This window comes from Diorhabda sublineata, chromosome 11 (genome assembly GCF_026230105.1).
Source record: "Diorhabda sublineata isolate icDioSubl1.1 chromosome 11, icDioSubl1.1, whole genome shotgun sequence".
In the NCBI taxonomy this organism is placed as follows: Eukaryota; Metazoa; Arthropoda; class Insecta; order Coleoptera; family Chrysomelidae; genus Diorhabda; species Diorhabda sublineata.
This window is the reverse complement of record NC_079484.1, coordinates 13,654,197-13,676,925: the sequence shown is the minus strand read 5'-3', so window position 1 is coordinate 13,676,925 and position 22,729 is coordinate 13,654,197. Positions and strand designations below refer to the sequence as shown.

Here is a 22,729-nt window from a genome sequence, read left to right as displayed (position 1 = left end):
GAAGTAACAATGCGAGTGAAGTCGCGCATTCAATACGTAACGAATTTGCAGAATATTTTTAAAATGAAGGCCAAATTGATTTTAAGTGGAAACATATTTAGAAATTATTTGATTTTGATTTTTCAACATATGAAAATAATTTATTGTTACTTATTAATAAATGACTAAACACTAAATAATGACTTTCATTTATGAACTCACGCATTTTACAACTGATGGCGTGGAATTTGTCTTTCTCTGCGTAGTGACATCATCCAAAAAAGTCATACTACCAAACCAAGATAAATTTGGTGTGTAAATATCCTCCGTACCAGACCCTGTAAATAAAAATGCAAACAAGTTCTATCTTTGCTTTTATTATTATTGTATTAAAGAAAAGAAAATATTGCTTAACTGGTTTTTTTACCTGTAGATTTTGATATATCGACTTTTTTCTTTTCCTGAAGGTACGTGGAACGAATGTTATTTAATTTTTTCTTCACTTGTTCTATGGTAATGTTTATAATATCCGCCATTGCTTCATAGGCGTTATTTCTTTTGTTAATATCACGGTATTCTTTACACTTCACATCCCATAAACAATCAAAAGATCGATAAATATCAATAAATTGTTCCATCTGTTCCGCCGAAAATTTAGTTTCCGCCATTTTAACTCTCAATAACCACGTTTACTTGGAGACAGGACTCGGTTTGCGCTCTACTTGATACTAACTCGTATCCATAGATAAAGGATAGTGGGATAGATAGGAAACTGTTCACATTATATTTGAACATTGCGACTAGCGCCACCTTGCGGGTTTAGGAAACAGCAACGACTAAAGATTTGGCGGAATGTTTCAAATTTTCAGTTCAAATCAATGTTCAGGTTATTTGGATTACGAAAAGCAAAAATAAAATACTTTCCCTACAATATATTTTTATTAACACTAAGTATATAACTAGATAGGTACTTAAATTATATTCAAACATTTGAGATTTTTCATTTTTTTTGAATATTTTAATTGCTTTTCAAATTTTTTCGCAGCATATATTTTCATCTTATCTGATGATTTTTCAACTTTTTGTTTCCCTTTCACAATCTTATTAATGTTTTTCAACCATACAAATAAATGAAATTTGGAAACATAATAAAGAAACGATTTGAACGTATCATGATCTTCACAACGAAAAACATCCTCTGTAAATTAATTTGTTTAAACCTGAAAATAAAAAAATATTAAACTCACATATTACAAACACAGTATATAATGGACTAAAAATTACATACTGAAACATAAAAAAACTAACCATTTTTAAAATCTGATTATGCCAAAAGTAAGGTATTTAAAGTAAGGTATTTTATGAAGCATTATTTATTAAAAATCAAATTTCCTAAAAATTAAAAATGGTTTTTGTTTAATCTATATATCTTTTATCATTTATTTTACAAAAAAACTTACTTGAAATTTTTGTTGGAGTACACATCATGACCTGGGATTGCATATTTTGTTCTGGTGTAATAAGTTTAGATGAAGAAACTGGTAAAACTTCTTCACAAATCAATTTTGAAGTTGATGGTATGGAGATGTTAACTGTTTCTACTTCAGGTGAACCTATTTGCTCTGATAAACTATGCTTTGAGCGTAGTTTAACCATTTTGGCAGAAGAAACTGTAAAAAGACATATTTCTTTCATTTATCGTAAATACTTATAGTTATTATTAGTATTACTGCTTCACTGATATCCATGAGAAAGAGAAAAGAAAAGAGAAAAATTTATAATTAATAGATTTGGAAATTGATTAAACTCACCTTCTTTCCTGTTAGAAGCATTAAGAAATAGAGAAGGAATTGCATCCTGTTTTAAGGTCGATTTATTTCTGGTTCCAACATAGCGGGCTTCTGCACTAAAGTGAATAGTACAAATAAGGTACGACTTTCGGACTCTTTCCATAGGCTTCACCTTTAAGTCTTCTCGGCCAATTGCATTAATCCAAATATCATAGAGCTACAACAAAATTTTATTTGTTAGTTTTCCTGTCTTCTGTGAACTATTATTACTATATATACCTATATAACATTATGTTGACTTAATTTTTCACACCTTTAAATATAAGCAAAAATAGGCATGCCAGATGTTATGCCGTTTTTGTTAACCATTGTTATTGTTAACTTCAGGCCACATAAAATTTCTCTAAAATATAAACCCTGACATGGGCAAGAATGTATGACATGCACGTTAGGATAAAGTTAATGGCATATTTTTTTACTTACTATTTGATCTTTTGGAAAAATATGCATTTGGGCATCCTTGTTATAATTGTTACAGCCATTAACGCAACAGTTAAAAACCATGTTGAAAAAGTTCTTAATCAATAAGCTTAAAATCAGAAAAAAATGGCGGAATCCGAATAATGAGAGAATAACACAAAACTATAAACGCACAAATCAAACTATCCAATTTACTAAACACCAATAATAACCACAATAGTAATAACGAAATAATAAACTTGTTGCTGTACCTCTCAGCTGATAGATCGATAAATAATTGTATACCATGCGCAATCGCGGAGCTGTGTTGCGCCCTCTGATGAGTTTAGGAAATAAGAATATGTAGTGAACTTTCACGCTCATTAAAGTTACCAGAGCATGCTCGTATCCAAGTGGGAACACTGTACAAGTAAACATTTACATTTCAGAGTTTGTCTCCAAGTAGGGTAACTCGGATCCGAGTACTCGTAAATGTAAATCCCGCTTTAGAATAAGTATAGGGATATTAGAGACATAGAAATAAAACTCAAATTTGAGGGTGTAAGGACAATATTAAAGACTTTACGGCTAAAATTACATTTTAAAGTAATAGGAGCATAGAAGTATTATGTAGGTAAAGCCTACATTACGGGTTACTTATCTCACCTAACATTGAAATCACCGCTATAAATAGGTTACTGTCGTGACCCATCGTTGGAATCTCTATTAATAATAGGTTCCTATCGAGGCCTATCGGTGGAATCTCCCAGATTTTATGGCTGATATATAAATGGAAGGAAACTCAAGCAAAATTGACAGCACTATAAGAAACATGGCCGATGACGTAGACGATTTCACGATGAATACGGGAAATCTATTACCACCTTCACCTCGAACTAGAACCGAGAGCGACAGTTAAGTTCGATATACACTCGAGTTAAATGAAAGAACAAAAAAAAATGAGATTAGATACAAGCTACAAAGACGAACCTCTATCCAGATCTACAACTGACCTAAATACCAAAGGAAAATGAAGCGAATACATGAACAATCTACTTAAATATTCAATTCAAAAATCCAGAGAACTAAACAAATCTATAAAAGACTCAATAACACGCACTACTCCAGAAGGCAAAGGAAAAATCAGCTTCAACAAAAATGATCAATCAACAGTCATAGAAGCAGCAGATAAGTGAAGCGGTCTGGTTAATAATCTCATCGGATACATAGCAACACAAGAAAAAGAGATCTCAGAGATAATCAAAGGAAAAACAAACAATGAAAGTTACCAACAAATTATTAGCGAAAAAATTATACAATTGAAAAACTCCATTTTCGAATTGACTAACCAAACGAAAACAACACAAATAACAACAAACAAACAAACCCACAAGCTGAAAACCATGACCCACACTTTCCGACACTGAGAGCACCTACAAAAACTTACGCGGAATTAGCAGCAAGACCTAAGGCACGAGAACAGCCTCCTAAACCTTGGTCAACACCACCGCAAAACAAAAGAAAATACGAAATACTAGTAACCATGAGAGATGGACAGCACGGGCAAACTATGGTTTGGTTTGGAAGGACCAACACGGCAATAATCATAGGCACGGAAATAAAAGATAAGCACAAACAGATACTAAATAAAATCAAGACTAAAGAATCACTTAACACTAAAGACGCAACAAGACAAACCGACCCAGCCATCATCCTAACAGGGATACAAAAACAGATATAAATACAATTAAGGAAGGGCTATTATTAGAAAACCAAGAACTACAAGAAAAACACGGACATCTACTCGATAACATAAAAATACTAACAAGACCCTGCCAAAACCAATGGAAAGGGAACGTAGTAGTACAAGGACCTTCCGAACTAATCAAATACATCCTGAAACAAGGGTACGTATACTACGACCTAACAAGGATCCTCGTAGAAGAATACACGTCAGTTTCTATATGCTTCAGATGTTGTAGATACGGGCACGTAATGAAGTACTGTAAGGAAGAAAATGTAGCGAACAACACGACGGTAACAGATGCGACAACCACACACTCAATTGCATAAATTGTACAGTTATGAAACTATCACCACGGGCACACCAAGCTAGAGATCCCTCATGTCCTATATACAGGAGAAAATGGGAAAAAATGCGACAACAAATAAACTACTAACTACTACTACTAATCAAAAAATTACAGACATGCTTAAATTTATCCAACACAACACGGGAAGAGGTATACAAGCAACAGACCAGACCTTACAAAAAATGACAGAACAAAACATAGACTTCGGACTTATACAAGAACCAGGCAAAAACATTTGGAACAGTCACAACTATGAAATAATAGCACAAGACAAGACATCGAAAGCCCCCATACTCATCGCAAAAAAATTGAAACCACAGACTACCATCATTACAAACAGAACTGATCGAAACACAACAACAGTTCACCTCAATATAAACCATAAAACTATGACAATATGCAACATTTACGACGAACCAGGAGGCAACTTAAACAAAAGGACAAACAGAAATAACAAATACAAAGAGACAAAAATGACATGATACTCGCCGGCGACTTTAACGCGAAGCACACAAGCTGGGGAGGCGACATAAATGACGAAAGAGGGCAAGATATAGTAGATTGGACGACAAGACACAACATATACATACACAATACATATGACAGCCTCCCAACTTTCCAGACAACAAGAGGAAAGAGTTGGATTGACCTAACAATGACAAAAACAATTATTATACATGACTGGACGGTGCAAGAAGAAGACACATTAAGTGACCATCACTATGTGTGCTTCAGCCTCCAAATACAAAAAGGACAGATACAACAACGCACACAGACTAGAAATGACATCAACAATATAAATACAGAAGAACTAAGTAAATTATACAAAACAAAATAAATAAATCTACAAACGAAAATAATAGAAATCATTCATAATACAACTAAAACGCACAACAAAACAAAAAAGACAAACCAAATATGGTGGACACCCGAACTACAAAGATTAAGACAAGCAACAAATCACCTGCGTAAGAAATATCAACAAGAAAGAGACACAATAAACAGAAGACATGCAGAGCACGAATATCTTAGACAAAGAAGACTATACAAAAACACAATAAAAGAGACAAAAAATACAACAATAAGACAGTACTTTACAAATACAGATCCAGACGGTCCCTGGAACACAGCATACAGGATAATCAGAAACAAAAATAAGTCTAATAATAAATTAAGCACAATCAAAAAAGATGGGACATGGACAATAGACAGAAATGAGACCATACAATACCTACATCATAAATACTTCCCAAACGACAACGAAGAGGAGGACGAAGAAGAACACAAACACATCAGACAGAAGAAATCAAAAATAATTTACGAGCGACGAGATAACCATAATCATAAAAGACATAAAAAACAGAAAAGCGACAGCAACAGACGGGATCAGCAAAGAAATAATTGACATTCTACATCAAGCTGACCCCACTATACTGACAAACATGTACAACGCGTGTTTACAAAACGGACGATTCCCGAGCTACTGGAAAGTGGCAGATATGGACTGATGCATTACATGGAAAACGAAAACAAGATAAACAACAGACAATATGGATTCAGGCAAGGGAAATCAACAGTTGATGCTATAGGACAAATTACGGACAAAATCATGAAAAATAAAAGAGACAAAAAACACACATGTATAATAAGATTGGACCTACAGAACGCATTCAACGCTGCCTTGACACCGACTATTATATAAATACTGAATGAACCAGACACACCGGACAATATACAACAATTATGTAAAAACTTCCTACAAGAGAGAAAGATACGAACAGAAGACATAATGACAAACACGACAAGAGGCTGTCCGCAAGGTTCGAGTCTAGGCCCAGCGTTATGGACAACTCTGATGGAAGGATGATTCGATGAAATAAGACGACATGGACAAACTACTGACGGGGACATAGTTCAAGCTTTTGCGGATGACCAAATTATCTTGATATCAGGAACATTGTTAAATATTATAGAACACAAATGGGCAAAGATATGGTCATCCTGTGAAAGCTGGGCTAAGACAAACAAATTGACGTACAAAGAGAAAAACAGCGGCAATTTTCATTCCCTTCAAACCAACAAGACCACCAAGACTCAGAATAAAAAATAGAACACTTACATTGAAGGATAGTTTAACATACTTTGGACTTACCATTGACACAGGACTTTTGTGGCTGCAACACGTCAAACAAAATAGACAAAAATCAACAGACATTGGACACAAACTATTTATCGTCGCGGGAAGAAATTGAGGTAGAAAACCAAAAATATTGAAAACAATCTACCAAAGGGTAGGTGAAGCCCATGCTACTGTATGGGGCAGAGATATGGAGAAGGCGAGCGAAGGACAGCAGAGTCAGCAAGCAGCTGGCAAAAGCAGAGCGACCGTTTCTGCCGGCTATCACAAAAGCTTACAAAACAACACCAACGTCTGCGCTGTGTGTGCTGGCGGGGATTTCACCCTTGGACATAGATGCATACGCAATCTACAAGACGTACACGGATAACAGACAAGAACTAAGAAAAAATAAGATAAGAACATCAGATTCACCACACCAGAGAAACCTAGCAATGAAATATACCGAACACCAGATACCAACCGACATCGATGTTTTTACAGACGCCAGCAATATAGGTAACAGTAATTCCATTGGCGTATACATTAGAACAAAAAACATAACAATAAGTAAGAAATGTAAAATAGTCACAACACTAAACATCAATAAACTCGAAGCAATAGCATTAAACATAGCCATAGACATAATTGCATTACATATAGATGAATACAAGAACAAAACGATTACCTTCCACACGGATTCAAATAACATTATGTAACAACTAGGAAACGGGAATAACAAAGACAACACGATAATAAAAATAAAACAGAAATTAGAACTAATAACAAATAACAACATCAAGTCTACGTAACTAAACAAAACAGGAGACACAGAGGAAAGCTATAAAAACCCAGAAAATAGTTATAAAACCCAAAAATTAGCTAGAAAAACCCAAAAAATGAGCCATAAAAACCCAAAAATTAGCTAGAAAACTTAAACATTAGCTAGAAGAACTCAAAAATCAGCCATAAAAACCCAAAAATTGCTAGAAAAACCCAAAAATTAGCTATAAAAACTCATAAAATAGCTATAAAACCCAAAAATTCATGGGTTTCATAGCTAATCTTTGGAATTTTATATCTAATTTTTGGGTTTTCATGGCTAATTTTTGAGTTTTTCTAGCTAATGTTCAAGTGTTCTAGCTAATTTTTGGGTTTTTATGGCTAATTTTTGGGTTTTTATGGCTAATTTTTGGGTTTTTCTAGCTAATTTTTGGGTTTTATAGCTAATTTACGAGTTTTTATAGCTAATTTTTAGGTATTTCTAACAAGTTTTGGGTTTTGTGGCTAATTTCTGAGTTTTTCTAGCAAATTTTTGAGTTTTTATGGCTTATTTTTTGGATTTTTCTATCTGATTTTTGGGTGTTCTAGCAATTTTTGGTTTTTTTTGGCTAATTTTCGAGTTTTATGGCCAATTTTCAAGTTTTTCCATCTAATTTTTGGGTTTTCTAGCTAATTTTTGAGTTTTTTTGGCTAATTTTTGGGTTTTTATGGATAATTTTTGGGTTTCTATGGCTAATTTTTGGGTTTTTCCAGCTAATTTTCAGGTATTTCTAACAATTTTTGGGTTTTGTGGCTAATTTCTGAGTTTTTCTAGCAAATTTTTGGGTCTTTATGGCTTATTTTTTGGATTTTTCTATCTGATTTTTGGGTTTTCTAGCAATTTTTGGGTTTTTGTGGCTAATTTTCGAGTTTTTATGGCCAATTTTCAAGTTTTTCTATCTAATTTTTGGGTTTTCTAGCTAATTTTTGAGTTTTTCTGGCTAATTTTTGGGTTTTTATGGCTAATTTCTTGGGTTTTAAAGCTAATTGTTCGGTTTTCTAGGCAATTTTTGGGTATTTCCAGCAATTTTTGGGTTTATGTGGCTAATTTCCAAGTTTTTCTAGCTGATTCTTGAGTTTTTCGAGCTAACGTTTGGGTGTTATGGCTGATTTCTGAGTTTTTATAGCTAATTTTTGAGTTTTATAGCTATATTTTGGATTTTTAAAAATAATTTTTAGGTTTTTCTAACAATTTTTTGGTTCTTGTGGCTAATTTCTGAGTTTTTCTAGCTAATTTTTAGAGTTTTCCTAGGTATAAAAACTATAAAAACTGAAAGAATAGCTATAAAACCCAAAAATTAGCCAGAAGAATTCAAATATTAGCTAGAAAAACTCAAAATTTAGCCATAAAATCCAAAAATTAGCTAGAAAAACCCAAACATTAGCTATGGAAACCCAAAAATTGCTAGTAAACCCAAAAATTAGGTAGAATAACTCGAAAATTAGCCATAAAAACCCAAAAATTAGCCAGAAAAACTCAAAAATTAGATAGAAAACCCAAAACTTAGATAGAAAAACCCAAAAAATAAGCCATGGAAACCCAAAAATTAGCTAGAAAACTTAGACATTAGTTAGAAAAACTCAAAAATTAGCCATAAAATCCCAAAAATTGCTATAAAAACCCAAAAATTAGCTATAAAAACCCAAAGAGTAGCTATAAAACCCAAAAATTTATGAGTTTCATAGCTAATCTAATTTTTGAGTGTTTCTAGCTAATGTTTGAGTGTTCTAACTAATTTTTGGGATTTTATGGCTAGTTTTTGGGTTTTTATGGCTAATTTTTGGGTTTCTATGGCTAATTTTTAGGTTTTCCTAGCAAATTTTTGGGTTTTATAGCTATTGTATGAGCTTTTATAGCTAATTTTAAGGTTTTTATACCAATTTTTGGGTTTTCTGGCCAATTTCTGAGTTTTTCTAGCTAATTTTTGGGTTTTTATGGCTATGTTGGAAGCCGACCGACTAGCGAACTTGCACACAACAGACCAGACGACGTAATAATAATAATAAAAACCAAACAAGACATCAGAACAGAACAATCTAAATTAGCGCTAGAAAAATGGCAAATAAAATGGGACAACAAAACGACAGGACGTAAGACATATAACATTATCAGAACAATAACAACAAAATTACCAGGCTTTACATGGAAAACGACACAACTACTTACAGGACACGGACACATGAATGCATATTATAAAAGATTTCGCCTACAAGACACGGATGGGAACTGCACGCACTGCAACACCACAGAAGACCAACAACATATAATAAACATTTGTTCAATATAACAAAGACAGGATGCTTGAGAAACCTTAACAGGCAGACTAAGACAAAAACAGATGACATACCCAACCCTCAGACATTGACATCACAGACAGACAAATGATCGGATGGATAAATGAATGGGGGGAAACTATGATCATGAACGACAACATACAGACATCGACAGAATGAAGAAAATAACAGCAAAATAACCTGTGAATAATGAATGTACAATAAAGAAAAATACCCCCAGCTAATTTTTGGAGCGCGGTGCTGGGATGGGTTCTCTTGACAGAGGTTCCAACGGGATGGCGTAGTGGTTCTTGGCCTAATGCCGAAAGGTGGGTGGGCCCTTACTCTCGCTGTCTGGAGCCCATACCCTACGAGGTGTGGACCCCACACAGCGGTGGCATAAATCACAGTACTTATGTCCCTATCCACTATCTAGCGAAACCACTGCCAAGGGAACGGGCTTGGAAAAATTAGCGGGGAAAGAAGACCCTGTTGAGCTTGACTCTAGTCTGGCATTGTAAGGAGACATGAGAGGTGTAGCATAAGTGGGAGATGGCAACATCGCCGGTGAAATACCACTACTTTCATCGTTACTTTACTTACTCGGTAAAGTGAAAGGCATATTCTCGAGCCAAGGGTAGGGCTGGGCTGTTGATAAAATATCGATATTATTATTTCGAAATATCGATATTTATTACTAATATTTTTTTGGACGATATATCGATTGTTCAATATTGAAATATCGATATCAATGGTAGATATTTTTTTAAAATAAATTTCTATTTTTATTTTTTTTTTCGTAATTTATTTAATCTACAAAATTATCGTAAACTTAATCTACCGTATTTTATTTATGAAAATTAAGTTAGCCGACATTCAATAATTATTGATTTTTTTTATTAATTAAAAATTAGAATTAAAAAACTATTTTTCAAAAATTCCAGGTATATTTTTTAAAATTTTCTATTCGTGAAAATTTTTGTTTTAATTTTTTAAAAATTATTTTTTAATAAAATAAATTATAAAAATTTTCAAATGTTGTTTGTTGTCGCTGTCAGCGTTCACAGCTTACCATAGTTAGTATCTTTACCTCTAGGCTCTATGTAGATTTGTCTGTGGTTAACATTGAGTGAAGTTAAAAAGAGAGGTTAGGAAAAATTATTGTTTTATTGTAATGTAGCGGTTGAAGCAAGTGTTTATTCATATTAATTTATTAAATATCTAGTTACATACAAATAGTTCAGTGCCGAAAAATGTCTTCTGCGACCAATTCTTCCATTGTATGGACGTATTTTAAAATAGTTGATGCAAGAAATGTTTCCTGCAACTTATGCGGGAAAAATTATAAAACCAGCAGAAATACAACCAATTTAGCAACCCACTTAAAAACGAAATATCATCATGCATATACCCAACTAACTATAAACAAAAGACAAATATTAAGACAGCCACGATTAATAAAGCAGACAAAAACAATAATATGTCGGTAGCGTTGTTACATTATCGAGACCACATACTGGACTTACTGAGAGTAATAGCTTCTCTGACAACCAAGGGGGTCTAGTTATTGAGGTAATGTTTTATTTGCAATATATTAGTGTAAATTTACAATCATTTTCTATAAAGTCCAAAATCTCTAAATTTATGTATTAGGTTAACCACCAAGAGGAGGATACTCAAAGCTTAGATAATATTTCGGTCTTTTCAGGATCACCAAAATTAAAACAACAAACTGTTGTTTGAAAAAAGTGCAAGTTGTGATGGTTAATATATTTGAATTTGTTTTTGTAAATATAAATTTTATACTTGAACTTGTTTATTAATATTTTTTTAAATTTTAGATGGAGGCGAGCGCCATATTGCAATCACCCAAAGTTTAGTCTACATGATCATTAAGGATAATTTACCCCTTTCTTGTGTTGAAAAAGAGGGACTACAACAATTTGTTCGTACATGTCCTCGATATAACTTACCATCAAGATTTGAAGTAAATATGTTAGATCTCTCTATAGTTTCGATTCCTAAAAATCGTATAATATGCTTTTGAAATTTAATACTTATTACAAACAATTGTTTATTTTTAGGTAACTGATTTAATAGAACAAATATATAGTACAACAAAAGCTATACTAGTTAATCATTTACAAGAAACAAGGTACCTTACCATGAGTAGTGACATAGCTACAATAACAAACTCCACAAGATGCTTTCTAATCGTTAAGCTGTCCCTACACTATCACTATCAAATGCTTGACCAAATTGATTGTATCAAGCGTGATTGATAGTTTAGAAGCCCGTTTGACGCTTTAACCAAGCGTTGACGGTGATTGATAGAAATTCTGAATGACTCAAGAGGTTGATGAAGCGGCTTGATAGTGTAGGACAATTTCCGTCAAGCATTGCGTCAGTCACTCGGCGGAAGCCATGGCGTCAACTTCCCAACCCGCGTCTCCCGAAAACTTGGATCGGGAGTTTATTAGTTTATTGATTGATCTGTATCGTGATTGTCCGGAGTTGTGGAAAGTAAAAAGTAAAGACTATTTCAATAGAAATAAAAAAAGTGCGGCACTGAAAAAATCGTGGGTGGATTGAGAAAGTTAAAACCGGATTTCACCGTGAGAAAATTAAAACAAAAAATAAATGTTCTCAGAACTAACTTAAACAGAGAGTTCAAGGCCATCGAGAGTAAAAATATTTCAGGGACGTCTACAGATGACATCCCTGAACCCTCACTTTGGTATTTCAATGAAATATACTTCATAAAAGACCAACTGGAAATCGCACAGACTGATACTTCGGAGGTAAGAATTTTATTTTATTTTTACAGTAGATATTCATATTTATTTTATATTACGAGTAATGTTATTACTTATTCATCTACATTACACAAGGCACTTGCTTTGCCACGGAACTGACCCAGACGTGTTGAAAAATTCGCAGAAGTCATCCCTTATTCTTTTTGCCTCTACTGTAGAATTGCCTTTGGTTCTTTGAAGTTGTACCATCTGTACAATGTCTTGTCTCCATGACCCATGTTCCACAGCACCAGTCCGGACATCGTATCTGTCAATATCCTGAGGTTGCAAATACTTGGTTCTGTTTTTTGAGCATAAATAGTTGTGCAAATGGCAACTTGCAATTACGATTTTTCTAGCTTTCATTGGTTTAAATTTAATGGTGTTTTGAAGTATTTTGAATCTCTTCGTTAATATACCAAAAGCATTTTCAACGACTCTTCTGGATCGTGAGAGTCTATAGTTGAAAATCCTTTTCTCATTCGTCAACGCAGCTCTGTTGTAGGGCTTCATGAATTCAGGGAGAAGTTGGAAAGCTTCATCTGCAACGAAGACGTACGGAAATTGTTTATTAGGAGTGCCTGGTAACTCTCGAGGATCAGGCATGTTAAGCTGGTTCTCAGACAACTTATGCCAAAACAAAGTGTTCTTCAACACACCACCATCTGACACTCGGCCATTTGCTCCGACATCGATCATCAGAAATTTATAATTTGCATCAACAATAGCCATAAGCACGATGCTGAAAAAACCTTTGTAATTAAAATAGTAGGATCCAGAATGGGGAGGTTTTTGGATTGATACGTGTTTGCCGTCAGTGCGCCCGACGCAGTTGGGGAAATTCCATTGTTCTTTGAATTCCTGTGCAACCCGTTTCCATTCATCCGTCGTTTTTGGGACCTAGATGAGAAATAAAAAACGAAACTAGCATTATTTAACATTGTATAAATAGTATAACACTGTAAATAATTAGTTACTTATTAAATTTCTGTTGTGCTTAAACTCGTAAACTTTCGTTCATTGTATTTTATGTTTTTTATTTTTTTAGGAACCATCGATTCCTCATGAAGACTCGCAATCACAAGTCAACTCGGAAAGTGTCGAATCCCCTTCTGACGTGGTTACACCCCGAACTCCCAAAAGAGCTATCACGGGTAAAAGAAGGAAAGGTGTCCCAGACAGCACTGATCAATTAGTGGGACTAGCGACTGAATATTTTAAGCGACCTAAGACTGAAGAAGATATTGTCGCTAGGAGGTGGGCTATGAAATTAAAAAAGTTAGCTCCAGACCAACGACGCTTCGCAGAGAAAATCATAAATGACGCGCTTTTTGAAGCAGAAATGGGCACCTTGACAAGGGAAGGAGTGCGTTGTGAAACGTTCCCTCGTTGGTCAGCCACGTCACCTGCGTCGTCATGTTCTTCAGTAAATAGTTGGCAAACGTACCCCCAGTCAGTGCCGTCACAGCACACTTCAACAGAAAGCCTATCATACCAACGGCAACACCATACAACGTCTCATGAAGATAATGCTGCTACGTTCTTCTCCTCATTTAGTTCAATGTGAACTTGTGCCCCTAATGTTTTCAGTTCAGTACTAATGTTCATAAATTGGGAAATATCTGTATTAATTATTTGTAAATTGTAATTCTTTCCTTTCTTCCTTAAAATATAAAGAGATTTACTTGGCTATAATTACTAATCTGAATGTTTTTTTTTAGGTATTAATATAGTAAGTAAGTAATCAAGTGTGCTTACTATTACTATACTGTTACTTTTCAGTGATATACAGGAGAATATATTAAAGATTGTTTTGAAAATATAATGAGCGAGTTTGTATATAATGTATATTCATAATAAATCCATTGAGCTGAAAATAATGAGTCGATTAATCATTGTATTTTTTTTCTTGGAAATAAAACCAAAAAATTTAATAATTTCCACACTTTTATAATTAAGGCGTTTTATTATTATTGAATCTGAAGGATATCGGAGGTACTGTCTTAGGGAAAATATATCTGCTCACATCCCGATTATACAAGGAGAGTTATGAAGCTCTGAATTTGAGATTTAGGAACGGAAATTGCATTTTCAGAAAAACCACATGATTCGATTCAATAACTGATATATATGTTTTTGAGAGTCCCCGACAACGAATACATGATATCCAATTATTTCCAGCATACTTTCGATACGAATCCTTATTTTCTATATTTTGGAACAAAACCAAGAAATTTTCGAGATAATGTTCGGGATGTTGTTGTCATCCTTGTGTATAAAATTGAATAAATTCGGAAGTATGAGAGGTATCATGGTATTTATGGCATCAATCGATTAAGGAAACCTCCATATCACTCATTAGTTCCATTGCAATTTTTCATTCCAATACATACGCGTATTATACAGGGTGAAGGTTGAGACAAAAAAATCCACATAAAAATTCATATTATCTACAGATCATCAGCTGAAAAGTGGTAATGAGGGAAAATCGGAAGAAGAACATAGTTACTATCGTGGAAAAAATATACCTTCTTTTCTTTGATTATGCAAGGCGAGTTATAAAGCTGTGAATTTGAGCTTTTTGATCGACATTTCAAAGGGTATTCCTGTGGAATGAAAAAAAACCTTTCGACTCCGATTTCAACCAGATTTTGCACATAAGTGTTAAATGATATGGGGATAATATTTGATTATTTTTCACATGCTTTCAAACGAACCCAAATTTTCAATATTTTGGCGCAAAACCGAGAAATTTTCGGAATATTGCCGTTATCCCTGTGTATGAGAATGAACAAATTTAATACTATACGAGATATCGTTGTCTTTACGCCATTAATCGATTGAGGAAACCTCCAATTCACTCAACAGTTCTATTGCAATTCTTCTTTCCTATACATTCACGTATTTAATGGGGTGGAAGTTGACAAATTTTTTTTCTCAAAAAAATCAACATAAAAATTCATATTATTCACAGATTAGAAGCTGAAACGTTTTGTTGTAGGAAAATCGAAAGAAGGATATAGGTACTGTCATAGAAAAACTATACCTAATTTGTCTTGATCATACAAGGCGAGTAATAAAGCTTTGAATTTGAGCTATTGAAACAGAATTCGACGTTTCTAAGTGTATCTACCGCTGTGAAATGACAATGGAGAAAAAACCTTTTCTCTCCGAATGTGACCTAATTTTGCACATGGGTGTCAAATGATATGGGCGTTTCAAGAAAGTTGTCAGTTTGAATAAAAAATTGTGACGAGGTGTTTGATTTTGTTTTAATTTTAGTTTAATTTTTATTTAGAAATTCATTCTACTCTACGCCTCTGGCAGTCTCTCTTTTTTCGTTACTTGTCGTTTTTATGTAGCGATACGAGAACGAGTATGTGTATTATATAGACCGAAGTAAGAACGTTTTTGGTTCTAATAAAAGAAGCTTTGCTTCTAGAAAATAAATGGGACTTTGTTTCATTTAAAATAAATAAAAAATTTAAATACAAAATAAAATTATACACTCCACTTCATTCAATACAACATTTTGGTCCTTCGAGCCGGATGTTTAACAAATTATAAATAAATAAAAATTGTGTTGTGCACAAGAAGATCCTTTCAAATTACCGCATCAGGAAGAAGAAACCTGTAAGTCCTTTCCATTTTATTATTTATTCCTCCTCATAGTGTCGTCGATTTCTGATGGAAGAGTTTTTTATTATTGCTTTGCAGTAAATAATATATAGTTCAATACAATTGCAAGATAAAATATTTCAGGTTAACGTTAAACAAAACTATAGGTATTACCTTGTCGGTAAGGCACACTTATTTGACGTAAATTTAAAGACAGGTAAAAATTGGTTTCAACATAGGAATATAGTATTGTTCTTTACTTTATTATAAAAAAATTGCCTTGTTTTCTTGCCCAAATATTATCAATCAATATTAAGGTATCGAGATGAATTCACAAGTAATTTGCAATTAATATAAATATCGATTAATACACAACAAATTATTTTGAATTATTCATGTTGTATCTTTAGAAAGGTATTTGCAATATTTGCATCCTAGATCCTAGTAAGAAAGTAATATACTCCGTTTTTTTTTAATTAGCCAAGTAGACAAAACATTCGAACGGCGCCAGCGGAGCGGCTAAGTACAAAATGGTCGCAGTTTTTCTGTAAAGTTATTACTAGTAAACAAATCAAAACTCATTCCATAGGCGCGCGATAAAAATAAAATAAAATGGCCGAGTCGGAAAAAATGAAGAATTTATATAAGAAAAGGTCTATTATCAAGGCATCAGTTACAAGGTTTGAGAATTTTTTGAAGGAAATCGAACAAGATCCCTCAAAAAGAATTTACGTAGCCGATAGATTCGAAAGATTTAAAGTATCTTTAGACGATTTTGAAGCAATTCAATCGGAAATTGAGGAAAATTTAGAAGATACGGAAAAAAATCAAATTGTTTTTGATAAGGATCGTAGAGAATTTGAAAACAAATTTTATGAGTTACTAAATGATGCTAAAACCTTGATGAACACGAACAATGGTGTATCAGGTATTGAATCCTTGATAGTCGATAGTTCTAGGCCGCGATCAGGTATATCTCATAATCTAAGATTACCAAAAATTTCCTTACCATCTTTTTCGGGCGAAGAAAATTGTTGGTCATCATTTCACGACCGATTTAAATCACTAATTCATGATGATTCGAGTTTGTCTACAACAGAAAAACTCTTCTATTTACAATCAGCAGTAAAAAGTGAAGCTGCAAAATTAATAGGTGACTTAGAAAGTACTGATTCAAATTATGAAATAGCATGGTATATGTTAAAAGACAGGTACGAGGATACAAAATCTTTGATTAAAATCCATTTAAAAAATATTTTTGATTTGCCTAAAATCAATAAAGAAAATTTCTTTGACTTAAGAAATTTCTTAGACATATTCAATTTAAATTATAGAGCATTAAGGCAACTAAAAGAACCCGTAGATGAATGGGACAGAATTTTATTATTTTTATTAGAAGAGAAACTTGACAAATATACACGTAAGGAATGGGAAACTAAAATACATAAAATAAAATCCCCGAAAATTGATTTATTTATTGATTTTTTAAAGGAAAGATGCAGCATAAATAAAAATATAAATAATAATACCAATGTAAAACAGAATAAAGTGTTAAGTCACGCTTCTTTACAGACTAAAGGTCAATTTTGTATATATTGCAATAAATCTGATCATTTAATTTATAATTGTGAAAGTTTTTTGCGGTTAGATGCAGTCTCTAGGCTAAATTCAGTAAGGAAATTAAAGGGTTGCGTAAATTGTCTTCGCAAGGGCCACTTTGCTAATGTTTGTAGAGGATACAATTGTAGCATATGTAACAAGAAACATAACGTATTATTACATATAAATGAAGCTAGTAATGCAACTAAATTTTTTAATACTAAAGAAAATTTGTCTAATACAACAAATAACGAAAATGAACTTGAAATTAAATCTACAATCGTCAAAAGTGGTGAAACTGCATCCGAAATTAATAGTTTGAGTTCTACAAGTATTTTTAATAAATGTGTTATTTTATCCACTGCATTGATAGATATCTTATGTTAATAATAAACCAGTGCGGTGCAGAGCTCTTTTGGATTCTGGAAGCCAAAGTTCAATTTGTACGACCGAGTTAGCACATGCATTGAATTTACCATATAAATATGTTTCAATTCCAGTAGTAGGTATAAATGCAACAAATTCTACGAATGTTTCTAAAATTTTTTAGGCAAAAATAAAATCAATTCATACTGAATTTGAAGCAAATTTGCCATTTTTAGTCATAGATCAAATTACAGGTAAGGTACCACAGTTTAATATAGATCTTTCAAACATTAAAATTCCTAAAAATTTATTGCTGGCTGACATTACTTTTGATACATCAGCTAAGATTGACATTTTGCTTGGTTGTAATATATTTTACGAACTTTTATTAAGCAATCAAATCAAGTTAGGAAAGAGGCTACCTATTCTACAGGAATCGCATTTGGGGTGGATCATTTCAGGAAATTTTACAGCCCCTTCAATGGCTACATTTTGTAATCTTTCTAAAATAGACGTTCAGGAACAATTAGAGTCCTTTTGGAAAATTGAGGAAGTTTCTAATACGAATCAATCCGTTTACTCAGTAGAAGAAAATAATTGTGAGGAGCATTTCGTAAAAAACTTTTATAGAGAAGGTGATGGCCGATTTGTTGTTAAATTACCTTTCAAAAAAAAACCTATTTTTGGCCAAACTAGGGATATAGCTCTAAAGCGACTGAAGTCTGTAGAAAAAAGGGTGCTGATAATAGTTACTTGAATACGGAATATTCTAAATTCATGAAAGATTATTTCAAGTTGGGGCATATGTCTTTGGTAAACGAATCTTTAGGGTCAGAAGTTAAATTCATTTTACCTCAACACTGTGTACTAAAATCTAGTTCTTTGACTACTAAAGTACGGGTAGTTTTTGATGGTTCCTGTAAATCAACTAATAATATCAGTCTGAACGACGTTCTGATGGTGGGTCCAATCATACAACCTGATATATTTAATACATTGTTAAGATTTAGAAAGCACCAAATTGCCTTTACGGCAGATATAGAGAAGATGTACCGACAAATAAAGTTACATCCCTCGGATCGACAATTTCAACATATATTATGGCGAGAAGATAAGTCCAAATCGGTTCAAGAATTTGAACTTAATACTGTAACTTACGGCTTAGGTCCTAGTTCATTTTTAGCCACCAGATGCTTGAAGCAACTGGCTATAGAAAATTCAAAGGATTTTCCCGAGGCAAGTCACGTTATAGAAAACAATTTCTACATGGATGATTTAATCTCAGGAACCGACAGTGTAGAAGACGCCATTTATTTAATCAAACACTTGATAAATATTCTAGATTCTGCTAAATTTCCACTTCGAAAATGGACGTCAAATAGAACAGAAATATTTGAAAATTTAAATCTGGATCTCTCTTCCTCTGAATTTATGATTAAGGATGGATCCAGTACAAAAACGTTAGGAGTCTTTTGGTTCTCCTTAGAGGACGTTTTTAGTTATTCCGCTAACAAATTAAGTATAAAAACTTATACCAAAAGATCGATTTTATCTATAATATCACAAGTTTTTGATCCGTTGGGATTAATCGCCCCGGTGACAATAACGGCAAAAATTTTACTGCAAAAATTGTGGTCACTCAAGGTAGATTGGGACGATGTTTTACCGGATTACTATGTTAAATGGTTTTTAAATTTTTATGACAACATATGTGAAATTAATAAATTAAAAATATCACGTTGTCTGATAATCAATAATGCCATTGACTTAGAACTTCACTGTTTCACTGATGCCTCCACAAGCGCTTATGGAGCAGTAATTTATATTTTATCCCGAAATAATATTGGCTATAAGGTAAGTTTAGCTTGTGCAAAATCCAAGGTAGCACTTTTGAAAACAATTACCCTTCCCCGTCAGGAGCTTATGGCAGCACTTTTAGGTGCACAATTAGCTTCAAGGCTACTGGAATCATTGAATTTATCCTTTGATAAAATAATGTTTTGGTGTGACTCCACAATTACATTAGCGTGGATAAAAAGGGAACCTAGTACTTTTAAGACTTTTGTAGCTAACAGAATATCTCAAATTCAAAGCTTAACGATGGACAATGAATGGAGATATGTGCCTTCTTCGGAAAATCCAGCCGATTTCGTATCAAGGGGAGTACAACCTTCAGAAATTAGATCATATAAAATGTGGTGGAATGGGCCCTCCTTTTTGCCGCATTCTAGTCAATGGCCTTTAGCTCCAAATAATGGTATTACAAATTTACCAGAAACAAAACTTTCTATAAATTTAACCTTGGGAGCACAGATATGCAATGATTTTGACATAATATCTAAATACTCTAATTACACAACTTTATTGCATGTGACTGCGTATTTATTTAGGTTTGCATCGAATTGCAAAAAGTCAGTAAAACTCAGAAATTTAGGTGAACTAACTTTGGAAGAAATTAATATCGCTAAATGTACTTTGATAAAATCAGTACAGTACAAGAATTTTAAACCAGAAATAGACAAACTCAAATCAGGAAAACAGATTTCACATAAAAGCAAATTGCTTCCTCTTTCACCATTCTTAGATTCCGAAAATATATTGAGAGTTGGTGGCAGGCTGAACAAATCTGATCTATTTTATAACCAAAGGCATCAAATTATCTTACCTTGTAAGGATTATTTCACAGAATTAATTGTTAATCATGAGCACAAAAGGCTTTTTCACGCTGGTACTCAAACAGTACTAGCTACCATTCGAAATGAGTTTTGGCCTCTTTCTGGTCGCCAAGCTATCCGCAGAGTTTTACGAAAATGTGTAAAATGTTTTCGAGTACAGCCTACTGGACTAATTCAAAAAATGGGTGAACTACCTTCATCAAGGGTTAACCCATCAAAGCCATTTCATACGGTAGGTATTGACTATGCTGGCCCATATTTAATAAAGGACAGCAAGCTGCGTAACAAGAAATACATTAAGTCTTATATATGTTTGTTTATATGTTTTTCTTCCAAGGCCACTCACTTAGAACTAGTTAGTGATCTTACCGCTGATGGCTTCCTTAATGCATTCAAAAGATTTATTTCTCGTCGTGGTTTATGTAGGCACATTTATTCAGATAATGCAAGTACCTTTGTAAAGGCAAATAAGGATTTATTAAAGTATTTTGAATTAAGCCAATCTCTAGTTGTTCAAGAGTTTATAACCGATAACTTGATTACTTGGCATTTCAATCCTCCTTACTCTCCTCATATGGGAGGATTGTGGGAACGTGCAGTTCGCTCTACTAAACACCATTTGAAACGTGTACTTAACAACACTTACCTTACTTATGAAGAATTTTATACTCTTCTATCTCAAATTGAGGGCATTCTAAATTCTCACCCTCTCCTTCCTCTTACCGAAGATCCTGATGATCTACAGCCTTTGACTCCAGCACACTTCTTAATCGGTACTGCGATTCAAACAATTCCAGAGCCAGCTGTTCCTGCTGACCATAAAATTCAGTTATCTCGATACAAGCACATTACTATGATGATACAGCACTTTTGGACTAGGTGGTCCAAGGACTACTTGAACTTACTCCAGCAGCGACCCAAATGGAGAGGTACTCAAATTGACTCTATCCAAGTGGGATCTATGGTGCTCTTAAGGGAAGATGATACCCCTCCAATGAGTTGGAAATTGGGACGCATAGTAAAGACCCATCCAGGCAGTGATAGACTTGTTAGAGTAGTGACAGTAAAGACTTACAGTGGTATCACTAAACGTGCCATAAATAAGATATGTGTTTTACCTATAGACAATTAAGGGTTATTTGGTTGTACTTATTTTTTACTTGTATATAATTTTATGCTATGTTTATTTCTTTAATGTATATATATATATATATATATATATATATATATATATATATATATATATATTTTTTTTTTTTTTTGAAAGCTGGTACTTTCAAGGCCGGCGCTATGTTTGATTTTGTTTTAATTTTAGTTTAATTTTTATTTAGAAATTCATTCTACTCTACGCCTCTGGCAGACTCTCTTTTTTCGTTACTTGTCGTTTTTATGTAGCGATACGAGAACGAGTATGTGTATTATATAGACCGAAGTAAGAAGGTTTTTGTTTCTAATAAAAGAAGCTTTGCTTCCAGAAAATAAATGGGACTTTGTTTCATTTAAAATAAATAAAAAATTTAAATACAAAATAAAATTATACAGTCCACTTCATTCAATACAACACGAGGCTTAAATTCGTGAAAATCCATGAAAATTGAATTTTCGGAAAAACCACATGTTCGAATCAAAAAGTAACAAAAACTAATAAAGTGTATTGAAGTAGATGGTGGGCATTTCGAGCATTTGCTTTGAAGTTGTCTATTTTTGTTTACAAATTTGTTATTGTTATATATTTAAGGAATAATAAAATTTTTTATGAAAAACTTAAAATTTATTGAACTTTTTAGAAGCAAATAACTTGATAACCGATTGAGTTACACGAATCAAAGAAGAGTAACTTTTTTTTGTAGAATTTAATGCTTTTCAATATTTTTTTATTATTTTAGTTGTAAGTTTGGCCCAAAAAACGTTTATTTCGATTTAATTAACCCAAACAAGTGAACCTGGCGCCCTCTATTAACAATGTTAAATTAGAGGAGAAATTATGATTCCTCATGCCAAAAAACGTGAAATTGCCAATTTTAAAAGAGAAATTGTGAAAACATGAAAAATTATCGCGAAAATCAAAATTTAAACTTTAACGTATCTCGGAAACTAGCAATATTTGCATAAGGCATGTTGAGCAGAATCATCATATTTTGAG

The 22,729-nt window shown here is 33.2% G+C and overlaps 3 protein-coding genes across 3 annotated transcripts; 1 reads left to right on the top strand and 2 right to left on the bottom strand.

The window, feature by feature from the left end:
- Nucleotides 1-77: 77 nt before the first annotated feature.
- Nucleotides 78-660, bottom strand: LOC130450245 (uncharacterized). Its single transcript, XM_056788533.1, has 2 exons — nt 407-660; nt 78-317 (listed from the first exon to the last, which is right to left on the bottom strand). Exons 1-2 carry the CDS (start codon nt 645-647, stop codon nt 190-192), a joined length of 369 nt encoding a protein of 122 aa, XP_056644511.1. The 5' UTR covers nt 648-660; the 3' UTR covers nt 78-189.
- A 295-nt stretch (nt 661-955) lies between these two features.
- Nucleotides 956-1,972, bottom strand: LOC130450246 (uncharacterized). The gene is made up of 3 exons (XM_056788534.1): nt 1,791-1,972; nt 1,440-1,649; nt 956-1,199 (listed from the first exon to the last, which is right to left on the bottom strand). The coding sequence occupies exons 1-3, from the start codon at nt 1,930-1,932 to the stop codon at nt 1,159-1,161; spliced, it is 393 nt and encodes a 130-aa protein (XP_056644512.1). The 5' UTR covers nt 1,933-1,972; the 3' UTR covers nt 956-1,158.
- Nucleotides 1,973-4,799: 2,827 nt separating this feature from the next.
- On the top strand, nt 4,800-5,726 carry LOC130450460 (uncharacterized). The gene is made up of 2 exons (XM_056788838.1): nt 4,800-5,136; nt 5,185-5,726. Exons 1-2 carry the CDS (start codon nt 4,800-4,802, stop codon nt 5,724-5,726), a joined length of 879 nt encoding a protein of 292 aa, XP_056644816.1.
- Nucleotides 5,727-22,729: the final 17,003 nt, after the last annotated feature.